At 43.5% G+C, this 25365-nt stretch overlaps 1 protein-coding gene across 1 annotated transcript in view; it reads right to left on the bottom strand.

Annotated features, from left to right (window-relative positions):
- Positions 1-25365, bottom strand: part of dst (dystonin) — a gene marked incomplete at its 5' end in the record, with an annotated part of 232374 nt that overhangs the window by 21848 nt on the left and 185161 nt on the right. Inside the window, 10 exons of the mRNA XM_084322030.1 lie at positions 733-865; positions 2416-2604; positions 5055-5198; positions 6183-6311; positions 6754-6948; positions 8937-9096; positions 10984-11153; positions 14841-14960; positions 16502-16708; positions 17745-17900. Coding sequence (XP_084178156.1) covers positions 733-865; positions 2416-2604; positions 5055-5198; positions 6183-6311; positions 6754-6948; positions 8937-9096; positions 10984-11153; positions 14841-14960; positions 16502-16708; positions 17745-17900 — 1603 coding nt within the window. The remainder of the gene's footprint in view (positions 1-732; positions 866-2415; positions 2605-5054; positions 5199-6182; positions 6312-6753; positions 6949-8936; positions 9097-10983; positions 11154-14840; positions 14961-16501; positions 16709-17744; positions 17901-25365) is intronic.

Here is a 25365-nt window from a genome sequence, read left to right as displayed (position 1 = left end):
TTTAGATTAATTAGTTAATTTGTTTTAATCTATTGACAGCACTAATAATAATAATACTGTACATACATCAGATTAGCACATTTCTCTCCCTGGTTGGTTAGCCAACGTTAGCGTCAGCTAGCTAGCTCGCTATCATAGGTGACATCACCAGACTTTGATATTAATTTTAACCGACTGTGACGGCAGCCTAGCGACAGTGTTTGTGTACAGCTCCGGTGAGCAACGCATTGTATTCAAATCGGAATAAGATTTGTTCCACTCTGACGTTCATGTTCCACCGGTAATCTCTGATAACCAGACCTCTCTCTCTCCACCCTGCGCTGTGCCAGCATTCCACTAGTAGTGGAACAATCACAGAACTATATAAGGGAACAAACATCATTTTTTTTCTCCCTCCATCCCATCTCCCCGCGACCCCCCAACCCCCCTTGCAGTTTGCCTGAGCGCACCCCCCACAGTTTGGGAAAACCACTGGACTAAACGGAAAAAAAGTGAATTGACCGACTCAACTCTTGTCTTTTCACTATGTAATCCAACTCTTAATCCCCCCCCCCCCCCCCCCCCCCCCTCTCTCCCCAAGCCACCGAGTAGTACAGGAATAGACCACAGGAATGTGGCAGAGATGATATCATTCTATAATGGAATAAGAGGTTGCAGGATGAGGATATAGCATCAGCAGCACTGGGACCAGATGGCTCGGGTCGAGGCTCGGGGTCAGGGGTGCCCACTTACTTCCTGTCCTTCCTTTGTCCAACACGGGGATCTGGGACTGGATCTGGGTCTCCATCACCGTGGCCTTCCTCTTGTGCGTCTTGGTGATTTTGTCAACATCTGGTTGCTTCCTGGTGATTTCCTCCATGAACATCTGCGGAGAGAGAGAGAGAGAGAGCGGCACGCCGCGACAAGCCATTATTATCGACACAGGAACTAGGAACGTATCTCGCGTTTTTTTTTTTTTAAAGACCGTCGTTTCTTAAGTTAAGGAAACAACAAAGCGAACAACATCTGCCGCCGGCGGTGAGGTGATCTCACGTTGCTGTAATGAGCTTGTTTCAAGAGTTGTCTTAGCATCTTCAAAGGCACTGCCACGTTTATTTCAAGACCCTGTCACCTTTTTCCCCCAATGGATTTTTTTTTTTTTTTTTTTATATCTTTCTTCCCCTCCTTTTTCCCGATTTTTCTCCCATCCCACCCTTCCTGGTTGTTGCGTACTTTCCCCTACTGTTGGTCCGGGAGACCGGAGACTGTCACATGCTTTCCTCCGACGCATGTGCAGCCTGGGGCAGGCCAACCTGGCCGCGCAGGTTCTCACCGGGGAGAGTGTAGCGTGTGGGAGGCCACACTATCTGTCCTCAGTTCCAACCCTCGCTGAGCAGGCGCCCCGACCGAACTGTAGGGGTCGCTGTCCACAACGCCCAGGACCCACCCTTCAGCTTTCCCACCCCCTGATACAGCCAATTGTATCAGTGTGAGAGGCCAGCCAAGCTGATAGCAACGCCGGGAGCTGGATTCGAACAGGCGAATCCTAGTGTCTCCCAGTGTTGGTGACGAACGTAATCTCCGTGCGCCACCTGCCCCCCTCCCCCCCAATGGATTTCTTGAAAAGTGAATGAATGAATGAATGAATGAATGAATGAATGAATGAATGAATGAATGAATGAATGAATGAATGAATGAATGAATGAATGAATGAATTAAAACTGTATTTAACAGATTGCAGAATGGGTACAATACAGTACGGCTCAATACACACAATTGTTAAGGGGATGCAGACCAGAGAAAGACGTTTGTCTTGTTTACATCACAGGGTCCCCCATTTTCAATTCATAGTGAGGTTCAGTTGTATTTGAACAAAGTTAAATTATCTCATGCCATTGGGGTGTGTATGTTGTGTATATATACTGTATATAACATTTTTATGTAAGAAGTAAGACTTTAAGATTCAATACGGAAGAAGAAGATGAAGAAGAAGAAGAAGAAGAAGAAGAAGAAGAAGAAGAAGAAGAAGAAGAAGAAGAAGAAGAAGAAGAAGAAGAAGAAGAAGAAGAAGAAGAAGAAGAAGAAGAAGAAGAAGAAGAAGAAGAAGAAGAAATGATGAAAGACGGGGGTGACTTTTGGGAGACCTTTTAAATACTTTTAGTTTCCTTTTAACAACTCAGACAACTTGTAATCCACCAAATGACTGAAACCTCTCACATACGACATTATAGGAGAAAATAAACGGCATAATATTCAGTTCTATAATAGACCTATCTCAAACCCTGCCCTCTTTTCTTGATCCTCCAATCACAACTGTCGCTTACCTCGGAGGTAAGCGACAGTTGTGATTGGAGGATCAAGAAAAGAGGGCAGGGTTTGAGATAGGTCCATTTCAATAGCATTCAATAGTTAATATTCAACAACTTCACACATTACCTGATGCTGGGCTATGAGTGCTTTGACCTCGTCGAGCTCCTGTGGCAGGGCCTCCTTGTCCTTGTCGTTGAGGTTGCCCTCGGCCCCCTGCAGCCAGGCCAGCAGGCCCTCCAGCAGCTCCTGGGTGGCCAGCTGCTCGTCGAGGGCCCCGGACAGACGCTGCTGGTGCTGCCTGGCCCACGCCTGGACCTGGGAGACAGGGAGAGAGAACGAGGCCGTCGTTCAGGGCAGAGTGGACGCACCTGGAGCTGTAGCTATACTCTGTGTATCTGTGATGTCCAGGAGGGCCGCGCTGGTGGATTACCGACCAGGCACACTGGGCAAACGCCCCCCCCCCCCCTGAGCCCCCCCCAGACCGTCAGCAGGGGCCGACCGGAACATCAAAGAGATGTTTGGGGGAACATCAAAGAGATGTTTGGGGGAACATCAAAGAGATGTTAGGGGGAACATCAAAGAGATGTTTGGGGGAACATCAAAGAGATGTTTGGGAACATCAAAGAGATGTTTGGGGGAACATCAAAGAGATGTTTGGTAACATCAAAGAGATGTTTGGGAACATCAAAGATATGTTAGGGAACATCAAAGAGATGTTTGGTAACATCAAATAGATGTTTGGGGGAACATCAAAGAGATGTTTGGGGGAATATCAAAGAGATGTTAGGGAACATCAAAGAGATGTTTGGGGGAACATCAAAGAGATGTTTGGGGGAACATCAAAGAGAGGTTTGGGGGGACATCAAAGAGATGTTTGGGGGAACATCAAAGAGAGGTTTGGGGGAACATCAAAGAGATGTTTGGGGGGACATCAAAGAGATGTTTGGGGGAACATCAAAGAGATGTTTGGGGGAACATCAAAGAGATGTTTGGGGGAACATCAAAGAGATGTTTGGGGGAACATCAAAGAGATGTCTGGTAACATCAAAGAGATGTTTGGGGGAACATCAAAGAGATGTTTGGGGGAACATCAAAGAGATGTTTGGGGGACATCAAAGAGATGTTTGGGGGACATCAAAGAGAGGTTAGGGGGAACATCAAAGAGATGTTTGGGAACATCAAAGAGATGTTTGGGGGAACATCAAAGAGATGTTTGGGGGAACATCAAAGAGATGTTTGGGGGAACATCAAAGAGATGTTTGGGGGAACATCAAAGAGATGTTTGGGGGACATCAAAGAGATGTTTGGGGGACATCAAAGAGATGTTTGGGAACATCAAAGAGATGTTTGGTAACATCAAAGAGATGTTTGGGGGAACATCAAATAGATGTTTTGTAACATCAAAGAGATGTTTGGGAACATCAAAGAGATGTTAGGGGGGACATCAAAGAGATGTTTGGGGGAACATCAAAGAGATGTTTGGGGGAACATCAAAGAGATGTTTGGGGGGACATCAAATAGATGTTTGGGGGAACATCAAAGAGATGTTTGGGGGACATCAAAGAGATGTTTGGGAACATCAAAGAGATGTTTGGGGGACATCAAAGAGATGTTTGGGGGACATCAAAGAGATGTTTGGGAACATCAAAGAGATGTTTGGGAACATCAAAGAGATGTTTGGGGGAACATCAAAGAGATGTTTGGGAACATCAAAGAGATGTTTGGGGGAACATCAAAGAGATGTTTGGGGGGACATCAAATAGATGTTTGGGGGAACATCAAAGAGATGTTTGGGGGAACATCAAAGAGATGTTTTGTAACATCAAAGAGATGTTTGGGAACATCAAAGAGATGTTTGGGAACATCAAAGAGATGTTTGGGAACATCAAAGAGATGTTTGGGGGAACATCAAAGAGATGTTTGTTAACATCAAAGAGATGTTTGGGGGAACATCAAAGAGATGTTTGGGAACATCAAAGAGATGTTTGGGAACATCAAAGAGATGTTTGTTAACATCAAAGAGATGTTTGGGGGAACATCAAAGAGATGTTAGGGAACATCAAAGATATGTTTGGGAACATCAAAGAGATGTTTGGGAACATCCAAGAGATGTTTGGGTACATCAAAGAGATGTTAGGGAACATCAAAGAGATGTTTGGTAACATCAAAGAGATGTTTGGTAACATCAAAGAGATGTTAGGGAACATCAAAGAGATGTTAGGGATACATCTTCCCACATGCTAATTGCATCATTCTACTCATTTCAATTGGAGTATATATGCCCATGCAAGCATGGTTTTAATTGAAAGGGGCCCCGGCATACTGTTTGAAATACAACAGGCCCTTCCTTTATCAAAAGGTCCTCGAATTATGTAATCTAGGGCTGTTGGAAAAATGTTCTTCCTGGGGGGAGCATGCCCCCCCCCCCCCCTTGTTCTGGGATTCCCCTGAGGACCAGGAGGGCCCATAATACCTTCTTTCCCCCGAGGGCCTCTAGAGGCCTCATCCGGCCCACGGTGGTATCCGTATACTTAAAGGCTTCGCATTCAGAATTGGTATAGGCAGCAAAGAATGTGGCACCCGTGCATTCCTAACTTAACAGCATTAAGAATAAAAGGAAATGTGGTTTAAAAGCATGAAATCGGGATCAGGACAGATCAGAATCAGGTTCTGGGGTGGCTGCTTTCACTCTCACACCAGGCTTGCAGCCCGGGGTGTATGATGACGGTGCTCTGACGGGTACATCATGGCTGCTGCAGACTGACCTCTTCAAACCGTGCTTTAATGATGGTGTTCCAGTGTTTGATGGTGGTGATGGAGTCTGGATGGCAGATGGTCAGGATGGCCTCCCCCAAGCAGGTCGCTTTATTCAGACCCACGCGCTTCTCCTCCAGTTTCTTGATGAACTCCTTCACAATGGAAACAGCGGGGAAATGGAAAAAAAACAGGGATTCGGGCACTTAGTCATCAAGGTTGTACGGGACAGGATGAAAGCCAGTGATGATGAGGTCGCTGTGGTAATGTTACAATGTGGCCGTCCGGTTTGTGTGTAAAAAAAGAACGTAATGATGTACTGTGTGTGTGAAGCTAGGAAAAGCTATTTTCGACCTCCGATGATGAGATCATGGCTGAAGAAAAGGAATCGTGTTATTATTGAGTCTTTGACACGCGGAATGTCAAATCAAATGTTTGAAAACCCCCAGTGCGTCGCTGGCAAACGAGCCGTCGAGCCGAACCGTGTGTTTTTCAAACTGTCCACACACTCCTCCACCAGAACACCTCATCATCGCAGAGGAATGCGTGAAGTATGTGGACATGTTTCTTCTCTGTGTGATTAAAAAAGGAAGAAAAAGCTCATAGCGTGAAATGTAAGTAGATGTAAGTGCACTGGTCGAGAAAAAGAAGTTAAAGGGGAACTATTTTACTATTTCTTTCACTATTTGGGCACTTTTACACAATTCCTGTGAGTCTATGGAACACCTCTGTAATTATAATTCTTTTTAATTCATTGTTTTGTATTTCTAATCAAGTCCTCAAAAACAGCATTTTTCTACCTCAAGATCTCGAGCCGTTTTGAGGCTGGGCTCCTAAACCACTGTGTGGCCTGGTGGCATCTGGCACATTAACATGCAGCGGAGTCTCTCTGACATCACAAATCATCACATTTTCAAATGACTCAGTTCAGTGAGGGTGAATATTGTGAGAGGAGAATTGGAAGAATGCGCCAATATGAGAATTAGAGACATAGATCATATTAATATAAGTTCACATAGCTAGGAAACAATGCTAAACACTCAAAAAGGCCATTTATAAGATAGTTCCCCTTTAAGATAAAAATAACCGCTTAAAAATAGCAAATTCACAACAACAACAAAAGAAGAGCCAGGCCTTGCCTTGTGTGTCTCTATGAGAGCACCGAGGGCCTCCTCGTCATCGGGAAGGCTGCCATGGAATCGTAAGCTCTGCTCGGCTTCGGCCAGCCACTCCAGCAGGATATGAACCGTAGAGTGGAACTCCTCGGCCTGCAGACAGGACACATGTTATCAGAGAGAGGACACATGTTATCAGAGAGGACACATGTTATCAGTAGGGATGCCCCGATCACGTTTTTTTTTTGCCACCGATACCCATCACCGATCGTATATATCATATCATATCGTCATATCATATCATCATATCGGCCGATACACTGCCGATACCGATCGTTTTTGGTTTTCTTATAGCAGCTGGCAGCATCATACTGTAGGTCTAACACAGGCATTCTCAAAGTCCGGTCTAAATTATCTAATCTAATCTTAGAAATTAAGTAAAGTGAATAGTACTGGGTGTTAAGCATAACAATATCTAAGTTAATTTACTTATGACCATTATAGTCAAAGTATTTTCCTATGAACTGAAAAGATGTTCGCAGTGTTCAATTATGAAGCATGATAGCTAACATGGGGACGGGGGGTTGCTGCGTACCTGACACAGGGCCTGCTCCAGACGGGTCTGCTTGGACACCGACAGGGTGCACACCGTCTCCCAGCGCGCGCCCAGCTCCTGCATCTGCACCTTGACCCAGGACGAGTCGTCGTGGGTGCTGTCCACCAGGTCCCTGGCGGAGCGCTTCAGCGCCTGGACGCTCACCGTCCGCTTCCCCATCTCCTTCTGGAACACCTGCGGAGGAGACCGGGGACCACGGCGTTGTTACATGATGGGATGTCAAGAGACACACGTGATTACAGACCGTTTTATTTTGATGGATATTTTGTTAACACTTTGATTGCCTAAGGCTAAATTCATGATATACCATCCGTTGCCAGCTCTATTTAACATGGAGAAGTTCCCCTTCTTTGCAGGGCTATAACTTTTTAAATTCTATTGCTAGATTGCCATTATTAGGGCCCATTCAATGTCCTATATGTATTGTTCAGGGTGTATGAACGTTAAACTTTTTCATTCACATATTCATACTAAAATATGGTCTAAGGTATAAGTATGTTTTCATCTCTTTCTGTAGCTTTCTCCAGAACGTGATTTATAGCCCCAAATGCATTATATTGATGATGAAATACAGTTTGATAGCAATCGGCGCGATATAAAAAATTCCAACTGGACGGACTTCTGGAAGTTACTACACGTCATCTGATGTTGACCGGATGGGCGAGGGGGCGTTTATAATTCCGTGGGCAGCGTTATACCATTCATCTAATGTGGGTCATATGTTCATCAGATCAGTTAGTATCGAACACGGTAATATTACATGCTAAAACTCACCCCAGTCTCCTCGGGCCGTTGGGCGATCAGCGTGGGGTAGACAGTTTTCCATTATGGGATGTCGAAATACCCGGTCCATTTCCAGGTTGTATAATAGTATATACGTCCAAATCATGTTGTTTATCGAGTTAGGGTGAGCGATCGATTATCCAGTGTGTCAAGATGGAGTCCCGGGAGCTATAGCGAGTGCCCGGAAGTAATATGGGTGATCACCACTTCATCCACATGACTTCCTGTTTGGCGCTTCTGCCGATTGGCCACCAGATGGCGCTCTTGAACCACTAGAGGATTGAGAGGAGCTCAGAACTGTGTGTGAAGGCTGCAGAGGGGAAATATGATTCCGATCACAGATTTTTGAAATATTGATATTAAAGACGAGTTAGGGCGTCCTCGGCAACTTTAGCATGGCTAGGAAAGACGCCTAAACACGTTTTCGGCACTTAAAGTGTTAAGATTGTACTACTGGCATTTTGGGGAGCTTATTTATCGGGAGTGTATCACTTAATATGTATGTATCTGTGTGTATGCCGTGTCCTCTAGAGATCAGGGGTTCCCAAAGTTGTTCAGGCCGCGACCCCCGAAATAGCGGTTTCAGTGGTTGCGTGTAGACATAGTAACCGAGATTATTTCCAGTGTTTATGGCAGAGCTGTTGCAAGTAGCGTTATATGAAAATGATTGTAACAAACTTTTGCTACTTTTCAATAGCGAGCGGTATAACAACATTAACCAGACTGCTATATCAGCAATGTTTGTGTCCAGGAAGCTAGTATCCCCATGTGTAACGTTATTAAGCATTAACTTATGTTGGAAATGACAATTATCTATTAATTTAATTAATGACGTGATGATTAAAGTATTTCCACTCCATTCCACGATACCAACGCCTCACCAGCTAACCACACATGAGCCAACAAAAATCAGCGATCTTTGTACGCTATGTACGCTAGCCGCAATGCTAACTATTATAATGGTAAATCCCAATGACATTAGCACGTAAGCTAACAAAATCAGCTATCTTTTTGTGAGACTAAACTCTCCGCTCTTGGTGGTAAATTGTGTTGATGTTGGTTTTGTTTCATCAACAAATGAGGCAGAACACACAGTGTCCTTTTTTGTTTATTACACTTTGTTCCTGCTGCAAACAAATAATGAATGCTAATGTTCATGCAAGGTAATTTAAAGATGGCGGGTTTCTGTTTTGTGCAGGATGTTCCCCCGTATAGCAACTATACTATACAGAACATACAGTTATGTTTTTGCTATGTTTTTGAAAGTATAATGCTCATTTGTGTTGTTTATAAAAAGGGACTACGCTACCCATAATGCTTAGCAGTGATGACACGTTGTGGGACATGTGGACTGTAGTGCCGCCGGTGCGTCCTCCTACCTTGTGGTTGTCAATGAGGTTGAGGACCAGGTCGATGTCTCCGTGGACCTGCTGGTCCTCGGCCAGCTGAGGCTCCACTCTGTACAGCCAGTCGATCAGCGCCTGGAGAGCATCTGTGAACTGACCTGAGAACAGCAGGGCCTCCTCCAGCTTGTTTTGCCTGGCAGGTATACAAGGACAGATTATCAACGGTTAATACGAGGGCTGTCAGTTTATCGCGTTAATTAGATTAATTAATTACACCGCAAATTATCGCGTTATGAAAATGTACTCAAAATTAATAAAAAAAAATAAAAAAAATTTAATGATTTTTTTTTTATCTCATTCGTTCCATAAGAACGTAGAATACACATTTACAGACTTTTTTTTGATATGTTTAATTTGCATGTTCTTGGTATCTGATTCTAGGGACATCTATGGATCTCAGGGAATGTATTCCCAGTGTCAGAAATACTGTGTCTGTTACTAGGCTTGAGTAAACTGTAATGAACCAAATGAGAATATCAATAAATTTTTTTTTATCTTTGACTGTGAATAACACCATGCTAAAATTGACCAGACCTGAAAAATCTAAGCAAATTAATAGATGGAAGATGATTAAACAGAAGGTTTTGTAGATACAGTACTGAAATCTGCCATCCGGACACATGCAATTTGAAATATGATTATAGAATATCAGGCATAAAATGGTTATGCGATTAAAATGCGATTAATTAGATTAATTAATTACAAATCTTGTAATTAATTAGATTCATTTTTTTAATCGCCTGACAGCACTATAGTTAATACCAAAGGTCTTCTTTTGGAGAAGTCTTGTCACGGTTACCGTCGGTCTTCAATAACCAATACTTAATTAATGTTAATGTGATCATCTCAAGGCATAAGTCATAACTGATGTGTATAAAGCCATTGTTGGTGATCTTCCACCCCTACATCACGTCATTGCTGGACTGGAGCTCTGTACCTTATCATACTCGCTCTGGTGATTGGCTTTTAGTTTACACTGAATTAGGAAAATCTGCTTTCAGCTTCTGTGTCCCCGACACATGGAACGTTTCGCAATGCAAAACACAATACTTTAGTATCCAGTTGAAATATTTTAATAGCCAACCATTTGACCACAGTCTGCAGTTTTAATTATTTTAAATTGTTCAATTGATTCATTGACCTTTCCGTTTTTCCGCATTGTCTTTGTATTTATTATGTGCATCATTGTGAATGAGAGTGTGCTCTCGATGATCCTTTGAGATTGAATAAAGATTGAATGAATGAATGAATGAATGAATGAATGAATGAATGAATGAATGAATGAATGAATGAATGAATGAATGAATGAATGACTGAATGAATGAATGAATGAATGAATGAATGAATGAATGAATGAATGAATGAATGAACAGTCCTCTCTCCGCTAGCTGTGAAATTCAGTTTCAGCCACGTTGCGTTCATGAGACCGTCACGTTCACGGGAGCATCACACACGCTGATATTTTATGTTGCTGCATTAAAGTCACAGCAATTTTTTTCTTACATCCATCAGGCTATATACCTCATTGGGTGTGAGTGCTATTAATTAAAGGAACACACCAACATTATGGGAAATTAGCTTATCGTCTTCTCCAGAGTCAGACAAGAAGATAGATACCAATTTCCTCTCTGTGCACTCAGTAGAGAGCTATCCGGTTGCAAGCTAGCCTAGCTTAGCACAAAGGAATGATGGCCTTAAAAACGCCGGGACATGTGTTTTTGGCCAACAGCTAGGCTAGCTGGTCCGTATCCGCTTCCATACATTTTTGCTAAGCTAGGCTAACGTGCCGCCGGATAGCTTTCTACTGAACACTGTTTAACAATCTGGATTTTTTTTTTGTATCATTCAATGAGGTTTTTAAAACAGGTTTCCGTTTAATTAAACATTTTACTCGGCACGTGAAAAAACGGGTGGGATTTTCAATTCCAAAATGAAAAAAACACCACATTTTGGAGTCATGAGTCATTTTGTCTTCCCCCGCAAGTCGTCAGTGAAAAAAGTGAGAAGACGTCGTCTTTACCGCTCCACGGATTTGCCGCAGACGGTGTCCCACTTGTCTCTCAGTTCGCTCAGCATGTCCTCCAGCTTCTGCTTGTCGTCCTGCAGGCCCGTCTTGTCCTTCAGAGCGCGCCCGGTGCGGGCGGTGGTGTCGTACACGGAGTGCTTGCTCCCCAAAGCTTTCTGGAATTCCTGCAGGCGTGTTCAGAACGGAGAGAAATAGTTAGCAGTATTCTAGAGACGTCCTGTCACGAGTTCAGTATCGACTCCCCGTTATTGATTCATCAGCAGTGGGCCACTATAGACAAATTAAAGAATTTAAATAAATGTGTTTCATTAAAAAAACACATGATGTGTTTTTAAATGTGTCCAATTAAAGACCCAATCCTCAATCAAAAAAAAAGAAAACGATGGGGGGGAAATATATTTTTCATTGCAAATTTAACTTTTATTTAATTTCAAAAGGCAACTGAGGTTTCCCTCATTTACAGTCACATCGAGTGTACATACAGAAATAAGCAAAAATAAAGAATATACTCTAAAATCACACAACATATAAGATAACAATAAGACAACAAGACGTGACAAAAAGCAAGGATAACAAATCAATTAAAACACGTACGACTTGATTGACAAAGGTTGGAGATCAAGGGTTTAAACTCTGCAACAGAGGGGAGAATCAAGCTTTAAGGACTGTCTTTTTTTGGGGGGGGAAATGATCTCGCGGCCCTCCCGTGGCTGCTCGCGGCCCACCTTTGGGTCGCGACCCCGACTTTGGGAACCACTGAGCTAGAGGTATAATAGCAAAATGCAGATTTCCCCTGTCCAGAGCAAACTCTGGGGACCTCAGACTGACTGAGCTCATGTTACAAGTACAGTATGCTGCATGGCAGCTAAAACAGCTGTGAAAGCTTTGTTTATGCGTTAAATGTTTGATAAGTAATTAGAGGTGCGATAAAACGGAACCTATTTTCCATCGACGAGTCAAAGTCGTCTCCAAGGTAAGATTTAGACATGATAATTAAATGACTAAAAATGAAGATACCTTCCAATAAAGCAAATACAAAACTACAAAATCGGTTTCCATTTTCAAAAGGTATGGCAATGGGGGGCGGCTACGTGGTGCAGTGGGCAAGGTGCTCACCACGAATACAGGAGACGCTGGGTTCGCCTGTTCGAGCCCAGCGCTCCACATTGCTTTCAGTTTAGCTGGTCGTCCGCACTAATACACATTAGCCGTATTAGGGGGAGGGAAACTGATGGGTGGGGATCGGGCGTTGTGGACAGCGACTCCTACAGGTCGGTTGGTGCGCCTGCGCAGTAGAATCAGGAAGCGATGGGGGCGGCGCCCCTCCAAAGCGCAGACCCCTGACGCTGAAAGGTCGAGCCGCGCAGGTGGAAAGATGCGACTGCTGTTACCTTGAGTATCGGAGGGGACTTGTGCTATGTATGACTTAGTCCACATTGCAGCCGGCTTGTGGGAGGCAAGAAACAGCGTTCGAGACAGGGGAGGGTTGAATTGGACGATACGAAATTGGGATGGGAGAAAAAATAGAAAATGGGAGAAAAAGTGGATAAAAAAAAGGGGGTATGGCATGGGAGGTGGATTGACCCGACCCCCCCCCCCCCCCCCCCCCCGCTGGACATCCTCTAAAAGAGTGGTCTCCCACGGAAGGGATTTCCTTCCCTACCACTGCTGGCATTCCAGCTAGTATCCTATAATCTACTCTGTGGGGGGTGGGGGACCCACTGGGGGTTGGTGAACTGTTTTGACAACAAGAACCCAGTGGAACGGAAACGACAACAAAAAAGGGGGTCAAAACTCAAGCGCCTTTCATCCACCGGATTAAAAAAAACGTATCCAAACGCAGGGGGACATCTCTAATACATAGTCCATGATCCAGGGATTATGATGGGATTAGCACAATCTGCTCACACAACACCAGAGGAGCACAGGAGTGGAATGAGTTGCCTTTGATCACCAAACAGATCGTGAACCTGTATAGTTTCAAGGTGAACGTTAGGAAATGGATCCTAGAAAATGTCCCAGAGTAACTCAGGAAGGTTCTAGTTTTTAATGTAGTGTAGTTTTAGTGTGTCTGTACATTTTGTATATTGTATTTGTATATTTAATTAATAATGTTGTATTTTTAGCAATATACTGTAGGCTGATGGTAATAATGTGTAATACATGTTTATGTAAATACCATGTGCTGCTGAGACCAAGGACCACAATGGAAATAAGTCTGTGACTTTCTTGTGCTATCCTTGATAATTTTAGGATGCATGACTTGTTGTAAGATGTAATGTATTTTAATAATTGTCAAATAAACTAAACTAAAGTCCGAAGACAATAAATATTTAGACTATACCACTAGGAAAAAACAAATCAAGCAAATCAAACAACTGCCTGTATTTCCTCAGACGGTTTGTTAAACTCTGACCCCTCTCATCCATCCAGTTTACCAACCATTCCAGCTGCTGTCCTCAGGGAGGCGCTGTAGGTCATCACCCACCAGATCCTCCTGCTTCAGGAGCTTCCTCTCCGGTGCCATGAGGACTCCTCCTACTACTATGAATTCCTACAAGCGTCCTCACCAGACAGTCTAGCCTGACCCTCACAGACTGAACTGCATTCCATCTCGTTTCATGATTCAGTCTGAAAGTGTTTCCAGTCTGGCTGATTTCAGGTGTTGTTATTATTCTGGTCAATAGGCCTGATATGTATATGAACTCGTCATTTGACCGCGTCTAGCGAGTTACAATGACTATATTTCGCAATAGGTTGATTAAACGTTAGTTAGTACCAATGGCGGCTGGTCCATAGAGGGCGCTAGGGCGCCCCCCCCCCCCCCTGGTGGAAAGTGGTTTTGGATTTTTCAATAATAATATATTTCTACAGCTAAAAATATAATTTTTTTTTAAATAAATAATAATTACTCATTTTAAGTATGTTTGTGTTTAAAATGCACAATAACGTGTAATATGTCAAATAAAAAATCATTGTTTGTGCGTCCTGTTCATCCCCTCTGCGCTAGAAATATCACCCCACTGACTGGGCGTCATCACACAACACAGCCAATTGAAATGCACAGGGCAACATAAATGCACCTAGCAACTAAATTTAGCCAATCAGCGGCTTCAAATATGATGCCTGAAGGGCGATTTTTCTAGCGCCCCAAGCAGAGTCATTTGGTGTGTTAGGGGGTGCACGGACTGATGACGACAACAATAATGGACGCAGGGACTCGAGAGACAGGATTATGGTAATAGTTGTTGTCGTCGTTGGACATTGATAATAATCACAAGATACATTCAGACAGTGTTCCATCTAACAAAATGGACTTATGGACACAGTTATGCCCGGACCACAAAGCTTATCGAAGGGTTATTAGCGCGAGACGGCTCTTCCAATTCGTACGGATTTCTACCGGCAGCAAAAAAAAAGTGAGTCTCAGCCTGTTATGATATTATGATATGAAAATGTATAATTGTAGTGCTGTCAGACCCTGACACGGGTTGTCTTTTCCATTTATTTTCTTCTTTGAGTGTTTCGTTTACATGTTAAAATCACACAACGATTTTCTTCTGGGGGACAATGGGTTTGGTTTACAAACATGTCAAAATGTTCACCTCTTATCAGTTTGCAGGTCTGGTTATATACTGTAGTTACTGAAACTGATTGAATATGGCACCGCCCCACGTAGAATAATAGAGAGAGAAAGAGAGAGAGAGAGAGAGAGAGAGAGAGAGAGAGAGAGAGAGAGAGAGAGAGAGAGAGAGAGAGAGAGAGAGAGAGAGAGATGAGAGAGAGAGAGAGGAGAGAGAGAGAGAGAGAGAGAGAGAGAGAGAGAGAGAGGGATATCGGGACTCGCTCACCTTGTGCTGGGCCAGCTGTGTCTTGATCTTGTCAGGATCGTTGGCGATTTCCACTTCGGAGTCCAAGGATTTCTCCGACTCATCCAACCATTCCATCAGCTTGGTCCAGGTTTCATGGAACTGAAGAAGAAAAAAATAATGAAAGAAAGAGAGAGAGAGAGAGAGAGAGAGAGAGAGAGAGAGAGAGAGAGAGAGAGAGAGAGAGAGAGAGAGAGAGAGAGAGAGAGAGAGAGAAAAAGAGAGAGAGAGACAAAGAGAGAGAGAGACAAAGAGAGAGAGAGTGTGGGGGGGAAATGAACACCAGTGTTAAGAGCTCATTTGCTTTTCTGCAAGCTCTTATTTCACTCTGATTTATTATCGGTCCAATGTTGTTTAATCTGGTTTAGATTGATTGGCTGTCGGGGGCTGTTCCAGAGAGTAATGTGTAAAGTGTGACGGGCCCACCGCCCGCGCTGATGAAAATGTGTTTTATTGGCTCTTGAACGTGTTACCAAAGACATTCAGATTCAGATTCAGATTCAGATTCCTTTATTGTCACGTCATTCAGTACCTTACAGCTCAATTCTTAATAAAAATGTCATCGTGTCATGTTCCCAGAGGATAATAATAATACACACCGTGTCTACCACGTCAACCTGTCCGTCTGTAGTATAAACACATTGATGAAGGGAAAGAAACACGCGTCGTCACCTCTGCACCTTCTCACGACGGTTCATCTAAAGAAGGTTGTTCGACTGAAAAGCGGACGCGTGCGAAGGAGTTTTCTTTCTCTTTACGAAATTTACATTTCGTGGGGGTTTGATTCCTTAGCTCGGCCGACACCAGCTTTTACACAGAAGGGGAAAAAAATGGCGATCAAGAAGTCTGCCGAGTTCTTTTGATGTCACTACTGCCAAGAGGGGGCCCAGTTGTGTTAATGTACTGTATAGCCGAACTGGATCGACCAGTAAAATGGGTCTGAGGAATATAGAGGTAAAGGTTCTGAAAGTACTGTGCGCCCCCCTGACCGACCTCCATTCAGCGAGTTGACCGTTTTAAGTGAAGTATCTACAGACCGATCAGTCACTATGCTCAGATTCTGACCACAGAGAGATAACTGGGTCAAATGGTAGCTCGCCAGGTAGACACCCTTACCCGCCTAGCTGGACGGGAGGTGGGTCCAACACTCTACGTAATTCAGAGCACAGTAATATGCACATTATTCTTCTCTCCGCTCGACATTAGGGGGCCGGCCCCCTTTAGTCCACTACTAGTTGACTAATCCATCGTTTTGGTCTCAGTCCACCAATACTTTTCTAGTTGATTTGTTCTTTGTGAGTTTATTTTATCCTTAAGGAGGTTCCTCTGCGTGATTCCATGTGGGGACATTCAAAATGTTACAGATTTGTCAGTTAAACTGTCGAGGAATCCTTTTGGTTGCCCCGAACAATACCTTATTTCACACCTAAGTGAGAGGCCAGGGGCTATGGCCCCCACACCCGTCTCTACTTAAGCTCATTTAATCTACATGTACTTTGTATTAATTGTTTTTACTATTAAACCTATTTTGATCTGTCTACAATATAATTAATAAAAAATCATAATCCACCACGAAAACCAACCAACCGATCAGTCGATAGAATGTCATCATTGTTGGTCAACGGCATAATATAAAGACCCACCTGCTTGGCTCTCTTCCGGGCGTCGTCCAGCAGGCGGCCTCTCTCCACCGAGCGTTGCACCAGCTTCTCCCAGCGGCCCTGCACGCTGGCCAGCAGGTTCTTGATCAGCACCACGTCCTGCTTCTGACTGAAGTACTTCAGGTGGGCGCCGGTCTTGTCCAGCTCGATGATGCTGTCCCTGTGGGAGTTCACCTCCATCACAAACACCTGCGGACAAGTAGGAGCAGACGACCATGACGTCCTCTGTCCCCGAGTGGCATCGGTGTGTGAACGTGAGTGAATGGGTAAATGTACGCGCGTGTGTGTGTGTGTGTGCGTGTGTGTGTGTGTGCGTGTGTGTGCGTGTGTGTGTGTGTGCGTGTGTGTGTGTGTGCATATCGGTGTGTATGTTTTGACTTTATCAGTTCGGATCAGGGTTAGTCAGTCAGCCAGCAAGCCAGTCAATCATCCATCCATCCATCCATCCATCCATCCATCCATCCATCCATCCATCCATCTATCTATCTATCTATCTATCTATCTATCTATCTATCTATCTATCTATCTATCTGTCTGTCTGTCTGTCTGTCTGTCTGTCTGTCTGTCTGTCTGTCTGTCTGTCTGTCTGTCTGTCTGTCTGTCTGTCTGTCTGTCTGTCTGTCTGTCTGTCTGTCTGTCTGTCTGTCTGTCTGTCTGTCTGTCTGTCTGTCTGTCTGTCTGTCTGTCTGTCTGTCTGTCTGTCTGTCTGTCTGTCTGTCTGTCTGTCTGTCTGTCTGTCTGTCTGTCTGTCTCTCTATCTCTCTATCTATCTATCTATCTATCTATCTATCTATCTATCTATCTATCTATCTATCTATCTATCTATCTATCTATCTATCTATCTATCTATCTATCTGTCTATCTGTCTGTCTGTCTGTCTGTCTGTCTGTCTGTCTGTCTGTCTGTCTGTCTGTCTGTCTGTCTGTCTGTCTGTCTGTCTGTCTGTCTGTCTGTCCCTCCATCTGTCTGTCCCTCCATCTGTCTGACTCTCCCTCCGTCCGTCTGTCTGTCTGTCTGTCTGTCTGTCTGTCTGTCTGTCTGTCTGTCTGTCTGTCTGTCTGTCTGTCTGTCTGTCTGTCTGTATGTCTGTATGTCTGTCTGTCTGTCTGTCTGTCTGTCTGTCTGTATGTCTGTCTGTCTGTCTGTCTGTCTGTCTGTCTGTCCATCTGTCTGTCCCTCCATCTGTCTGTCCCTCCATCTGTCTGTCTGTCTGTCCATATGTCACCTTGTGCTCGTCGATCTGGAACATTATGGTCTCCATGATGAGAGAGGCAGGGGAGACCATGGTGAGAGTCTGTTCAGCCTGAGTCAACCAGTTAATGAAGTCCTGCAGGGAGTTGTGGAAGTCAGTGGCCAGAGTCAACGCCTCCTCCAGCTTCACCTACAGAGAGAGAGAGAGAGGGGGGGGGGGGGTGAGAGCCAGTCTAGCTACACATAGGCATACACAGAGGGTGCAAGGGTCTTACTGTCTGTTTTATACGCAGTGGTCTTAGAATAGGCAATAACTTCAATATTTAGTAGTAGTGTAAACTACTAATGACTCAGTCAACCAGCACCTGCTAACGGGTCAGACCCTTTAACTCAGCTGGATAGTGCGGCCACCTGTGGGTCCAAGGTTCAAATCCAGGTTCAAATCCACTCAGATTAAAATCCACTCAGTTACATTTACATTTTACATTTAGTCATTTAGCTGACGGACTTACAAGTTCTGTACGACAAGTCTTCAGGAAGGGCACAACTCTATCAGCTGAGTAACAACTATTCAGATGTGCACACAGTCTGTTTGGTTACTACAACACTAAGGCAACGACAATAATGATTTATAGTTGATCTACAGTATAAAAGGAAGTCGGCATCTGTTAGGAGGTTGAAACAGAACACAGGAGAACGCACTGGTAATAGACTTAGTACAAAAAAAAACAGATAATCTTTGTGACTGAATGGGAGCGATGTATCCACCAGTATGTCTTCAGTGCACCGTTGACAAATATCTGTTTTGCTATAACCACACAAACAGATGTGAAAGGGCCACTGCAATATCCTCATCACATTCAATTATCGTTGAGGTAATGACATTACAAGCTTTACACAACTAATGGCTTATACAGTAGCTCCCAAGGTGCATTGTGGGTCACATAGAGTGTGGTCCAGTAAAATGAGGAATTGTACTGTAGCGATCTATCAATACCAGCGCAAAAAACAAAAGTTACGTCGGTCAGAATTCAGGAATCATTTCAGTATCAGAATCCTCTTCTTTTATTTGAAACGTGTGGTCGGTGTAGCTAACTAGCTAGCTCACCAAACTCTCTTTTAGTCACATTGTTGTCATAGGCTTAGTTAGCTTCACAGAGGTCCGTTCTGGAGTAGAAACGTTGTGTTGTGTTACATGTTAGTGAGCCAGTGGCCACACTTCAATGCAGCTATATAGTGGTATTTGTATTACCTGTAAACGGGTCTTAACCGGCGATAGGCTTCAGAGAGTTTACAGTGTACGCTTTTTATTTTTACATAATGTTTTATCGTCGCACCTTGGAGCGGTCGTTATTGTAAAAGAGAACTTGTTTCCCACTAACTTACCTGTATGAATACAGGTTAAAAGAAAAAATACTAAATGTATGGACAGTGATATGTATAGTTTGGGGTACTGACGCCAGGTTTGGTTTGAGCTTTGGTAGGGACACTACAATGTTTGGTGTTTTGCACTCATTTGAGCATAAATAATGTTTAGCTACTGTGGTAACAATTCTGAAGACGAGTTGGTTGGTGGTCCAGGATGTTGTGTGGATTACCGTTAATTGAGTCTCAAAATACTTCTTAATTCCAAGGCTTTATTACGAAATTAAGTTCAGTTCACAGAATGTAAAAGTCCCTATGCCCGCAGGCCTGTCCTAAGATATACTCACAGTCTCACACCTCGATGTCAGATTTCTACAGCAGACAGGAACCATTGAGTCGCAGGGCAGGGAGCACACAGACGGAGCTTAGCTTTTCTCTCTCTGGTTCAAGTTTATATACACTCGCATGACACCCCTCCTTGTTTTTCCCCTAATCACAAAATTATTGTCTTAATTAATGGCCCTTCCTGCTTCTTACTGTCCACTCAGAACCCACTCAAAAAATACTAATCCTATCTCCTGTTGTTACCTTCTAAGGATTTGGTCAGGAGGTCTTTTCAGGCCTCTGAAGTGAAGAGAAGCAGCTGACTTCTTGTCAGCTGACTCCCTCTAGCTGCCCCCCCATTGTCCACTTAACATGTAATCATCACAACCGGGCCTCGTCTCCTGAGGGCCCTTTCTCACTCACTGCTCTGTGTCGAATCAGACCCGGCTCGCATCAGAAAAGGGTGTGTCTGTCTGAGTGAGAACGCTGTCCCCCGTCCCCGCCCCCCGCTGATTCGTCCCCGGGGGCGCTGAACCTGGACCGCTGAAATAGGTGGTCTCAGGTGCGCGCTAGTGGGGGCGGTTAGGCCTGGCAATTTTGTTTGCCATTGCTATGTCTATACATTGTTCGAATGCATTTATTTCTATTAGACCAGTGGTGCCCAACCAGTCGGCCGTGGTCGACCAGTAGATCAATGACATGCAATATAATTGCCACAAGCGATGGGATAATGTGAGCTTCTGAACAGGCTAGCTAACTAGCGTTAGCCGTTAGCCATTGCTGTATACTATACTTTCTTGTTCGAATGCATTTATTTCTATTAGACCAGTGGTGCCCAACCAGTCGGCCGTGGTCGACCAGTAGATCAATGACATTCAATATAATGCATATAATCGATGCAGCAATGTTACTAGTAAAGGCTAAGCTAACTAGCGTTTAGCCGTTAGCTTAGCGCTATCGTTAAAACGCTCAAAAGCGGACTCTACAACACCATCCATTCGTGATAAGAGGACGCCTGACACTGTAATAGTGTAATACTGACGACGCCAGGGAGAGAGCCAAGCAGGTAGGTCTTTATATTATATCCAGCAGGGAGATCTTTATATTATATCCAGCAGGAAGATCTTTATATCATATCAAGCAGGTAGGTCTTTATATTATATCCAGCAGGGAGATCTTTATATTATATCCAGCAGGAAGATCTTTATATCATATCAAGCAGGTAGATCTTTATATTATATCCAGCAGGGAGAGAGCCAGGCAGTGTTAGCTGTTAACCTGTTAAACTGTAGCCCTGTTTTCAGAAATGTCGCCTAAAGGTACATGTCCAAGTAAATGAAAGATTGCTCCACTTCTACAAGGTCAATTTGCATGTTCTTGGTATCTATGAACATCCAGGGACCTGGGGGAATGTATTCCCAGTGTCAGGAATATTGTGTCTGTTACTACTAGGCTTGAGTAAATTGTGATGAAACAAAGGAGAATATAAATTATGATTATTTTTTTGCATCTTTGCCGGTGAATAACACCATGTTACAATTGTGCAACCACCGAGCTCGCTCACTGAGCTCATTCACCACCTTCTTGAGATCAAGTGTACAAAAGATCTAAGCAAATGAATAAAGGCAAGATGATTAAACAGATGGATTTGTAGATACAGTAATAAATTATAATCCATTTGAATTATAAATTCACATTTGACCTTGAACTTGACCGTGACTTTATTATGGCCAAATCATACATCTATGGCTAGGGAAAAAGCTCCTCCATCCAATGGCAGTGTTAAATCTGGATTTAGTCATTTCCTCGCGTTTTTTTACGATAAGAGATATAATTAGAATTTTTTTGATAAATAAATTCTTATTTTCGGTAAATCTTAAAACCATCTGTAAACATTTTAATATACACTTTGATTGCTGTTTTGATAGGGTTAAGGTCTCTACTCTTGGCTACATTTGAAAAAGAAACACAACCTCTTAACATCCAAGGGCCCATATATGCTCGATATTGGCTTTTTTACCGATACCGATATACCGATATTGTCCAACTCTTAATTTCCGATACCGATATCAACCGATACCGATATATGCAGGGTTTCCCCCCCTCCCCAAAAACGGAATAATTTCAGGTAATTAAAATTACATACCGGTATCTCTTGTTGTGGAATTAACACAACATTATGCATACTTTTGACAATAAATAAAATCTGAATTTGTTCTTACTTGCTTGCCTGGGTAAATAAAGGTTATAGAAATGTAAAAAAAAATAAGAAATAATAATAATAAAAAAAAAAGAATTGAAAACCGATACCGATATTTTCCGATATCACATTTTAATGCCGATATCGGCCGATAATATCGGTAGGCCGATAATATCGGACATCCCTAGCCCATATGTGGGCCGTCTTGAAGGCGATTCGCGATGCGCGACTTTGCCGACCTCTAGCGGCTCGGGTGTGCATTTCTTTGAATACAATATATATATATAGAATATTTGTTGCCTGTCGATTGCCGTTTCAGGCGACAAAATCTGTTCAGCGGTTCTCGAGTTACATGCTGATATGTGAGGCGTGCGCCAAAGTACACAGCAGAGTCAGATTACCACCCCGACTCCCGGGGCTCTAGCTCCGTCAATCATTTGGCGATCTTGAAAATGTTTGGAAAAGGTTGTATTGATAGATTTATGATCATAAACAGTAGGGTCCCCAGATTTGGGAACAGGTGACATTCTATCAATGTACTCAATAATATGTACTGACACTTCTATCAATGTATTCAATATTTTTACCTATAAGTTCTTATGAACAGTCCCTATATAATACTATGTGGCTGCCTGGCAGGTACAAGGACAGATTATCAACAGTTAATACCAATGGTTACAGGTTGTAGGGATGTCCGATATTATCGGCCGACCGATATTATCGGCCGATATCGGCAGTAAAATGTGATATCGGAAAATATCGGTATCGGTTTAAAAAAAATAAAAAAAAATAACAATATTTGTTATATATATATCCAGTGAAATTATTAGTTACCTGAAATTATTCTGTTTTTTGGACGGGGAAACCCTGCATATATCGGTATCGGTTGATATCGGTTGATATCGGTATCGGAAATTAAGAGTTGGACAATATCGGAATATCGGTATCGGTAAAAAAGCCAATATCGAGCATCCCTAACAGGTTGTACTGTGAAACCTGTCGGTATGTCTTTGCACCATTTGCACCAGGACACATTCTTGTACCTGGATAAGTGGAAGGTGGAGATATGGAAAAAAACCTAAACTTAGAAAATATGTTGTAATTGAAAATGAGTATTTTACTGAACCTTATGTAATGTTAAACTTAAAGAGAAGACGGAGGTCTCTGTGTGCCCAGTTGAGGTCTGGCACCCTGCCATTGGCTGTGGTGGTGGAAGATTAATATCATTTTGTTTTGTATTGCCCTTTGTACACCGATTTGAGGAGGGCTTTATTTGAGAAAATTCAAATTGTAAATCCGGATTTGTTTTGGCAGTCTGAGAGTTGTATGTTGCGTTGTTTTTTTGTGGAGGACATCTTCAGTTTTGCAGGATTTTTGGAGAAAGCATGGCACTTGAGACAAAACACACTATATCCTATATAATTGTATATGAATTCCTCTTGTTTCTTTGTTTAAATACATTGCTTACAGCTTGTGTTATATTAGGTTTTATTGTATTTTCTTTTTTTTGTGGCCATTTTGGTCTATACTGTATGTCATAATTTGTCAAGTAATTTGTCAAGTATACTATTATATACTTATTGTTTATGTGGACATTCAGTGTTGCTGGCCGGAGCGGCCAAAACCGCCACCGCTTCTATTTAAAAAAAAAAAAAAAAATAGCCTGTACTTTTACGGTTGACTCAATCCCACGGCGTCTAGTATTCTGTCTTCTAGGTCACGTAATACCCATTCCCAAGTATCTGTTTGATTATTATTATTATGTTAATAAAATAACAAATGTCCAGGAGTGACACAAAGCCACAGGGTCCTTTTACGGTTTGAAACGTGTCCCTGATTCTCCTAACGCTCATTATTCCTGTCTCACTTTACCGCAAATCGCCGGTCATGTGTTCACCATGCAGGGCTCTGTTTCCTCTCGCTCGTCGGGAGATGAGACGAGACCACCGCTGGTCCGCTCTGACTCAGCCACCAGCCGGCTGTGATCTCCGGGTGAAACGGTTCAACCACATCCTGGACGTGGACCTGCCAGGCCAGCCCCCTCTTTTTACGCTGTTCAGATCACTCCACTACAGGGATCATCCATAAGTCATACACCAGCCTCTCTGCCAAGAACGTGCACGTCAGCGATCTCTCATTGGAGGATGATCCGAACCTACAAGTTACGAGTCGTGAACTTAAGAAGGGGCAGGGGGGTCTTAAAACTAAGGGCCGGGGGGCCCCCCGCGATGGGCCGTGGGGGCCCTTGTCTGATGGGTCCCCCAAACATGAGAGGTTCGGCGGTTTGTCTCAACGAGGGTCACAGGCCGAAAAACGCTTTAGAGTAAATAGATTATATGTATTCCCAAATCTGGCTGAGTTTTTCTTCCCCCACACATACAACCCAGGTACATTTCCACCTGTCCCAGTAAATAGTTTCAGAACTTTTGACCAAAAATTATAATAATACTGATACCACTTTCAGTCATCTAACCTGCTTAAGTCTCATCTCTCATCATTCACACGTACCGATGTACACAAACCAAGCCCCTTTCAGGCTAGATTAACTCACAACCCCCCCCCCCACCCAACCCTCTAACCACGCACTGCAAGTAAACCTGTCATGTGGGAAATCTTACATCCAGTCGTCACAGTGAACCTCACATCCAGTCGTCACATTGAACCTTACATCCAGTCGTCACATTAAACCTCACATCCAGTCGTCACATTAAACCTCACATCCAGTCGTCACATTAAACCTCACATCCAGGCGTCACAGTGAACCTCACATCCAGTCGTCACAGTGAACCTCACATCCAGGCGTCACATTGAACCTTACATCCAGTCGTCACAGTGAACCTTACATCCAGTCGTCACAGTGAACCTTACATCCAGTCGTCACAATAAACCTCACATCCAGTCGTCACATTAAACCTCACATCCAGGCGTCACAGTGAACCTCACATCCAGTCGTCACATTAAACCTCACATCCAGTCGTCACATTAAACCTCACATCCAGGCGTCACAGTGAACCTCACATCCAGTCGTCACAGTGAACCTCACATCCAGGCGTCACATTAAACCTCACATCCAGTCGTCACATTAAACCTCACATCCAGGCGTCACAGTGAACCTCACATCCAGTCGTCACAGTGAACCTCACATCCAGTCGTCACATTAAACCTCACATCCAGTCGTCACATTAAACCTCACATCCAGTCGTCACAGTGAACCTTACATCCAGTCGTCACAGTGAACCTCACATCCAGTCGTCACATTGAACCTCACATCCAGTCGTCACATTAAACCTCACATCCAGTCGTCACATTAAACCTCACATCCAGTCGTCACATTAAACCTCACATCCAGTCGTCACAGTGAACCTCACATCCAGTCGTCACATTAAACCTCACATCCAGTCGTCACATTAAACCTCACATCCAGTCGTCACATTAAACCTCACATCCAGTCGCCACATTAAACCTCACATCCAGTCATCACATTAAACCTCACATCCAGTCGTCACATTAAACCTCACATCCAGTCGTCACAGTGAACCTCACATCCAGTCGTCACATTAAACCTCACATCCAGTCGTCACATTAAACCTCACATCCAGTCGTCACAGTGAACCTTACATCCAGTCGTCACATTAAACCTCACATCCAGTCGTCACATTAAACCTCACATCCAGTCGTCACATTAAACCTTACATCCAGTCGTCACATTAAACCTCACATCCAGTCGTCACAGTGAACCTCACATCCAGTCGTCACATTAAACCTC

The sequence above is a fragment of the Notolepis coatsorum genome (assembly GCF_963971535.1).
Source record: "Notolepis coatsorum genome assembly, chromosome: 9".
NCBI classification, from domain to species: domain Eukaryota; kingdom Metazoa; phylum Chordata; class Actinopteri; order Aulopiformes; family Paralepididae; genus Notolepis; species Notolepis coatsorum.
The sequence above is the reverse complement of the archived record's forward strand: the minus strand, read 5'-3'. Positions and strand labels throughout refer to the sequence as shown.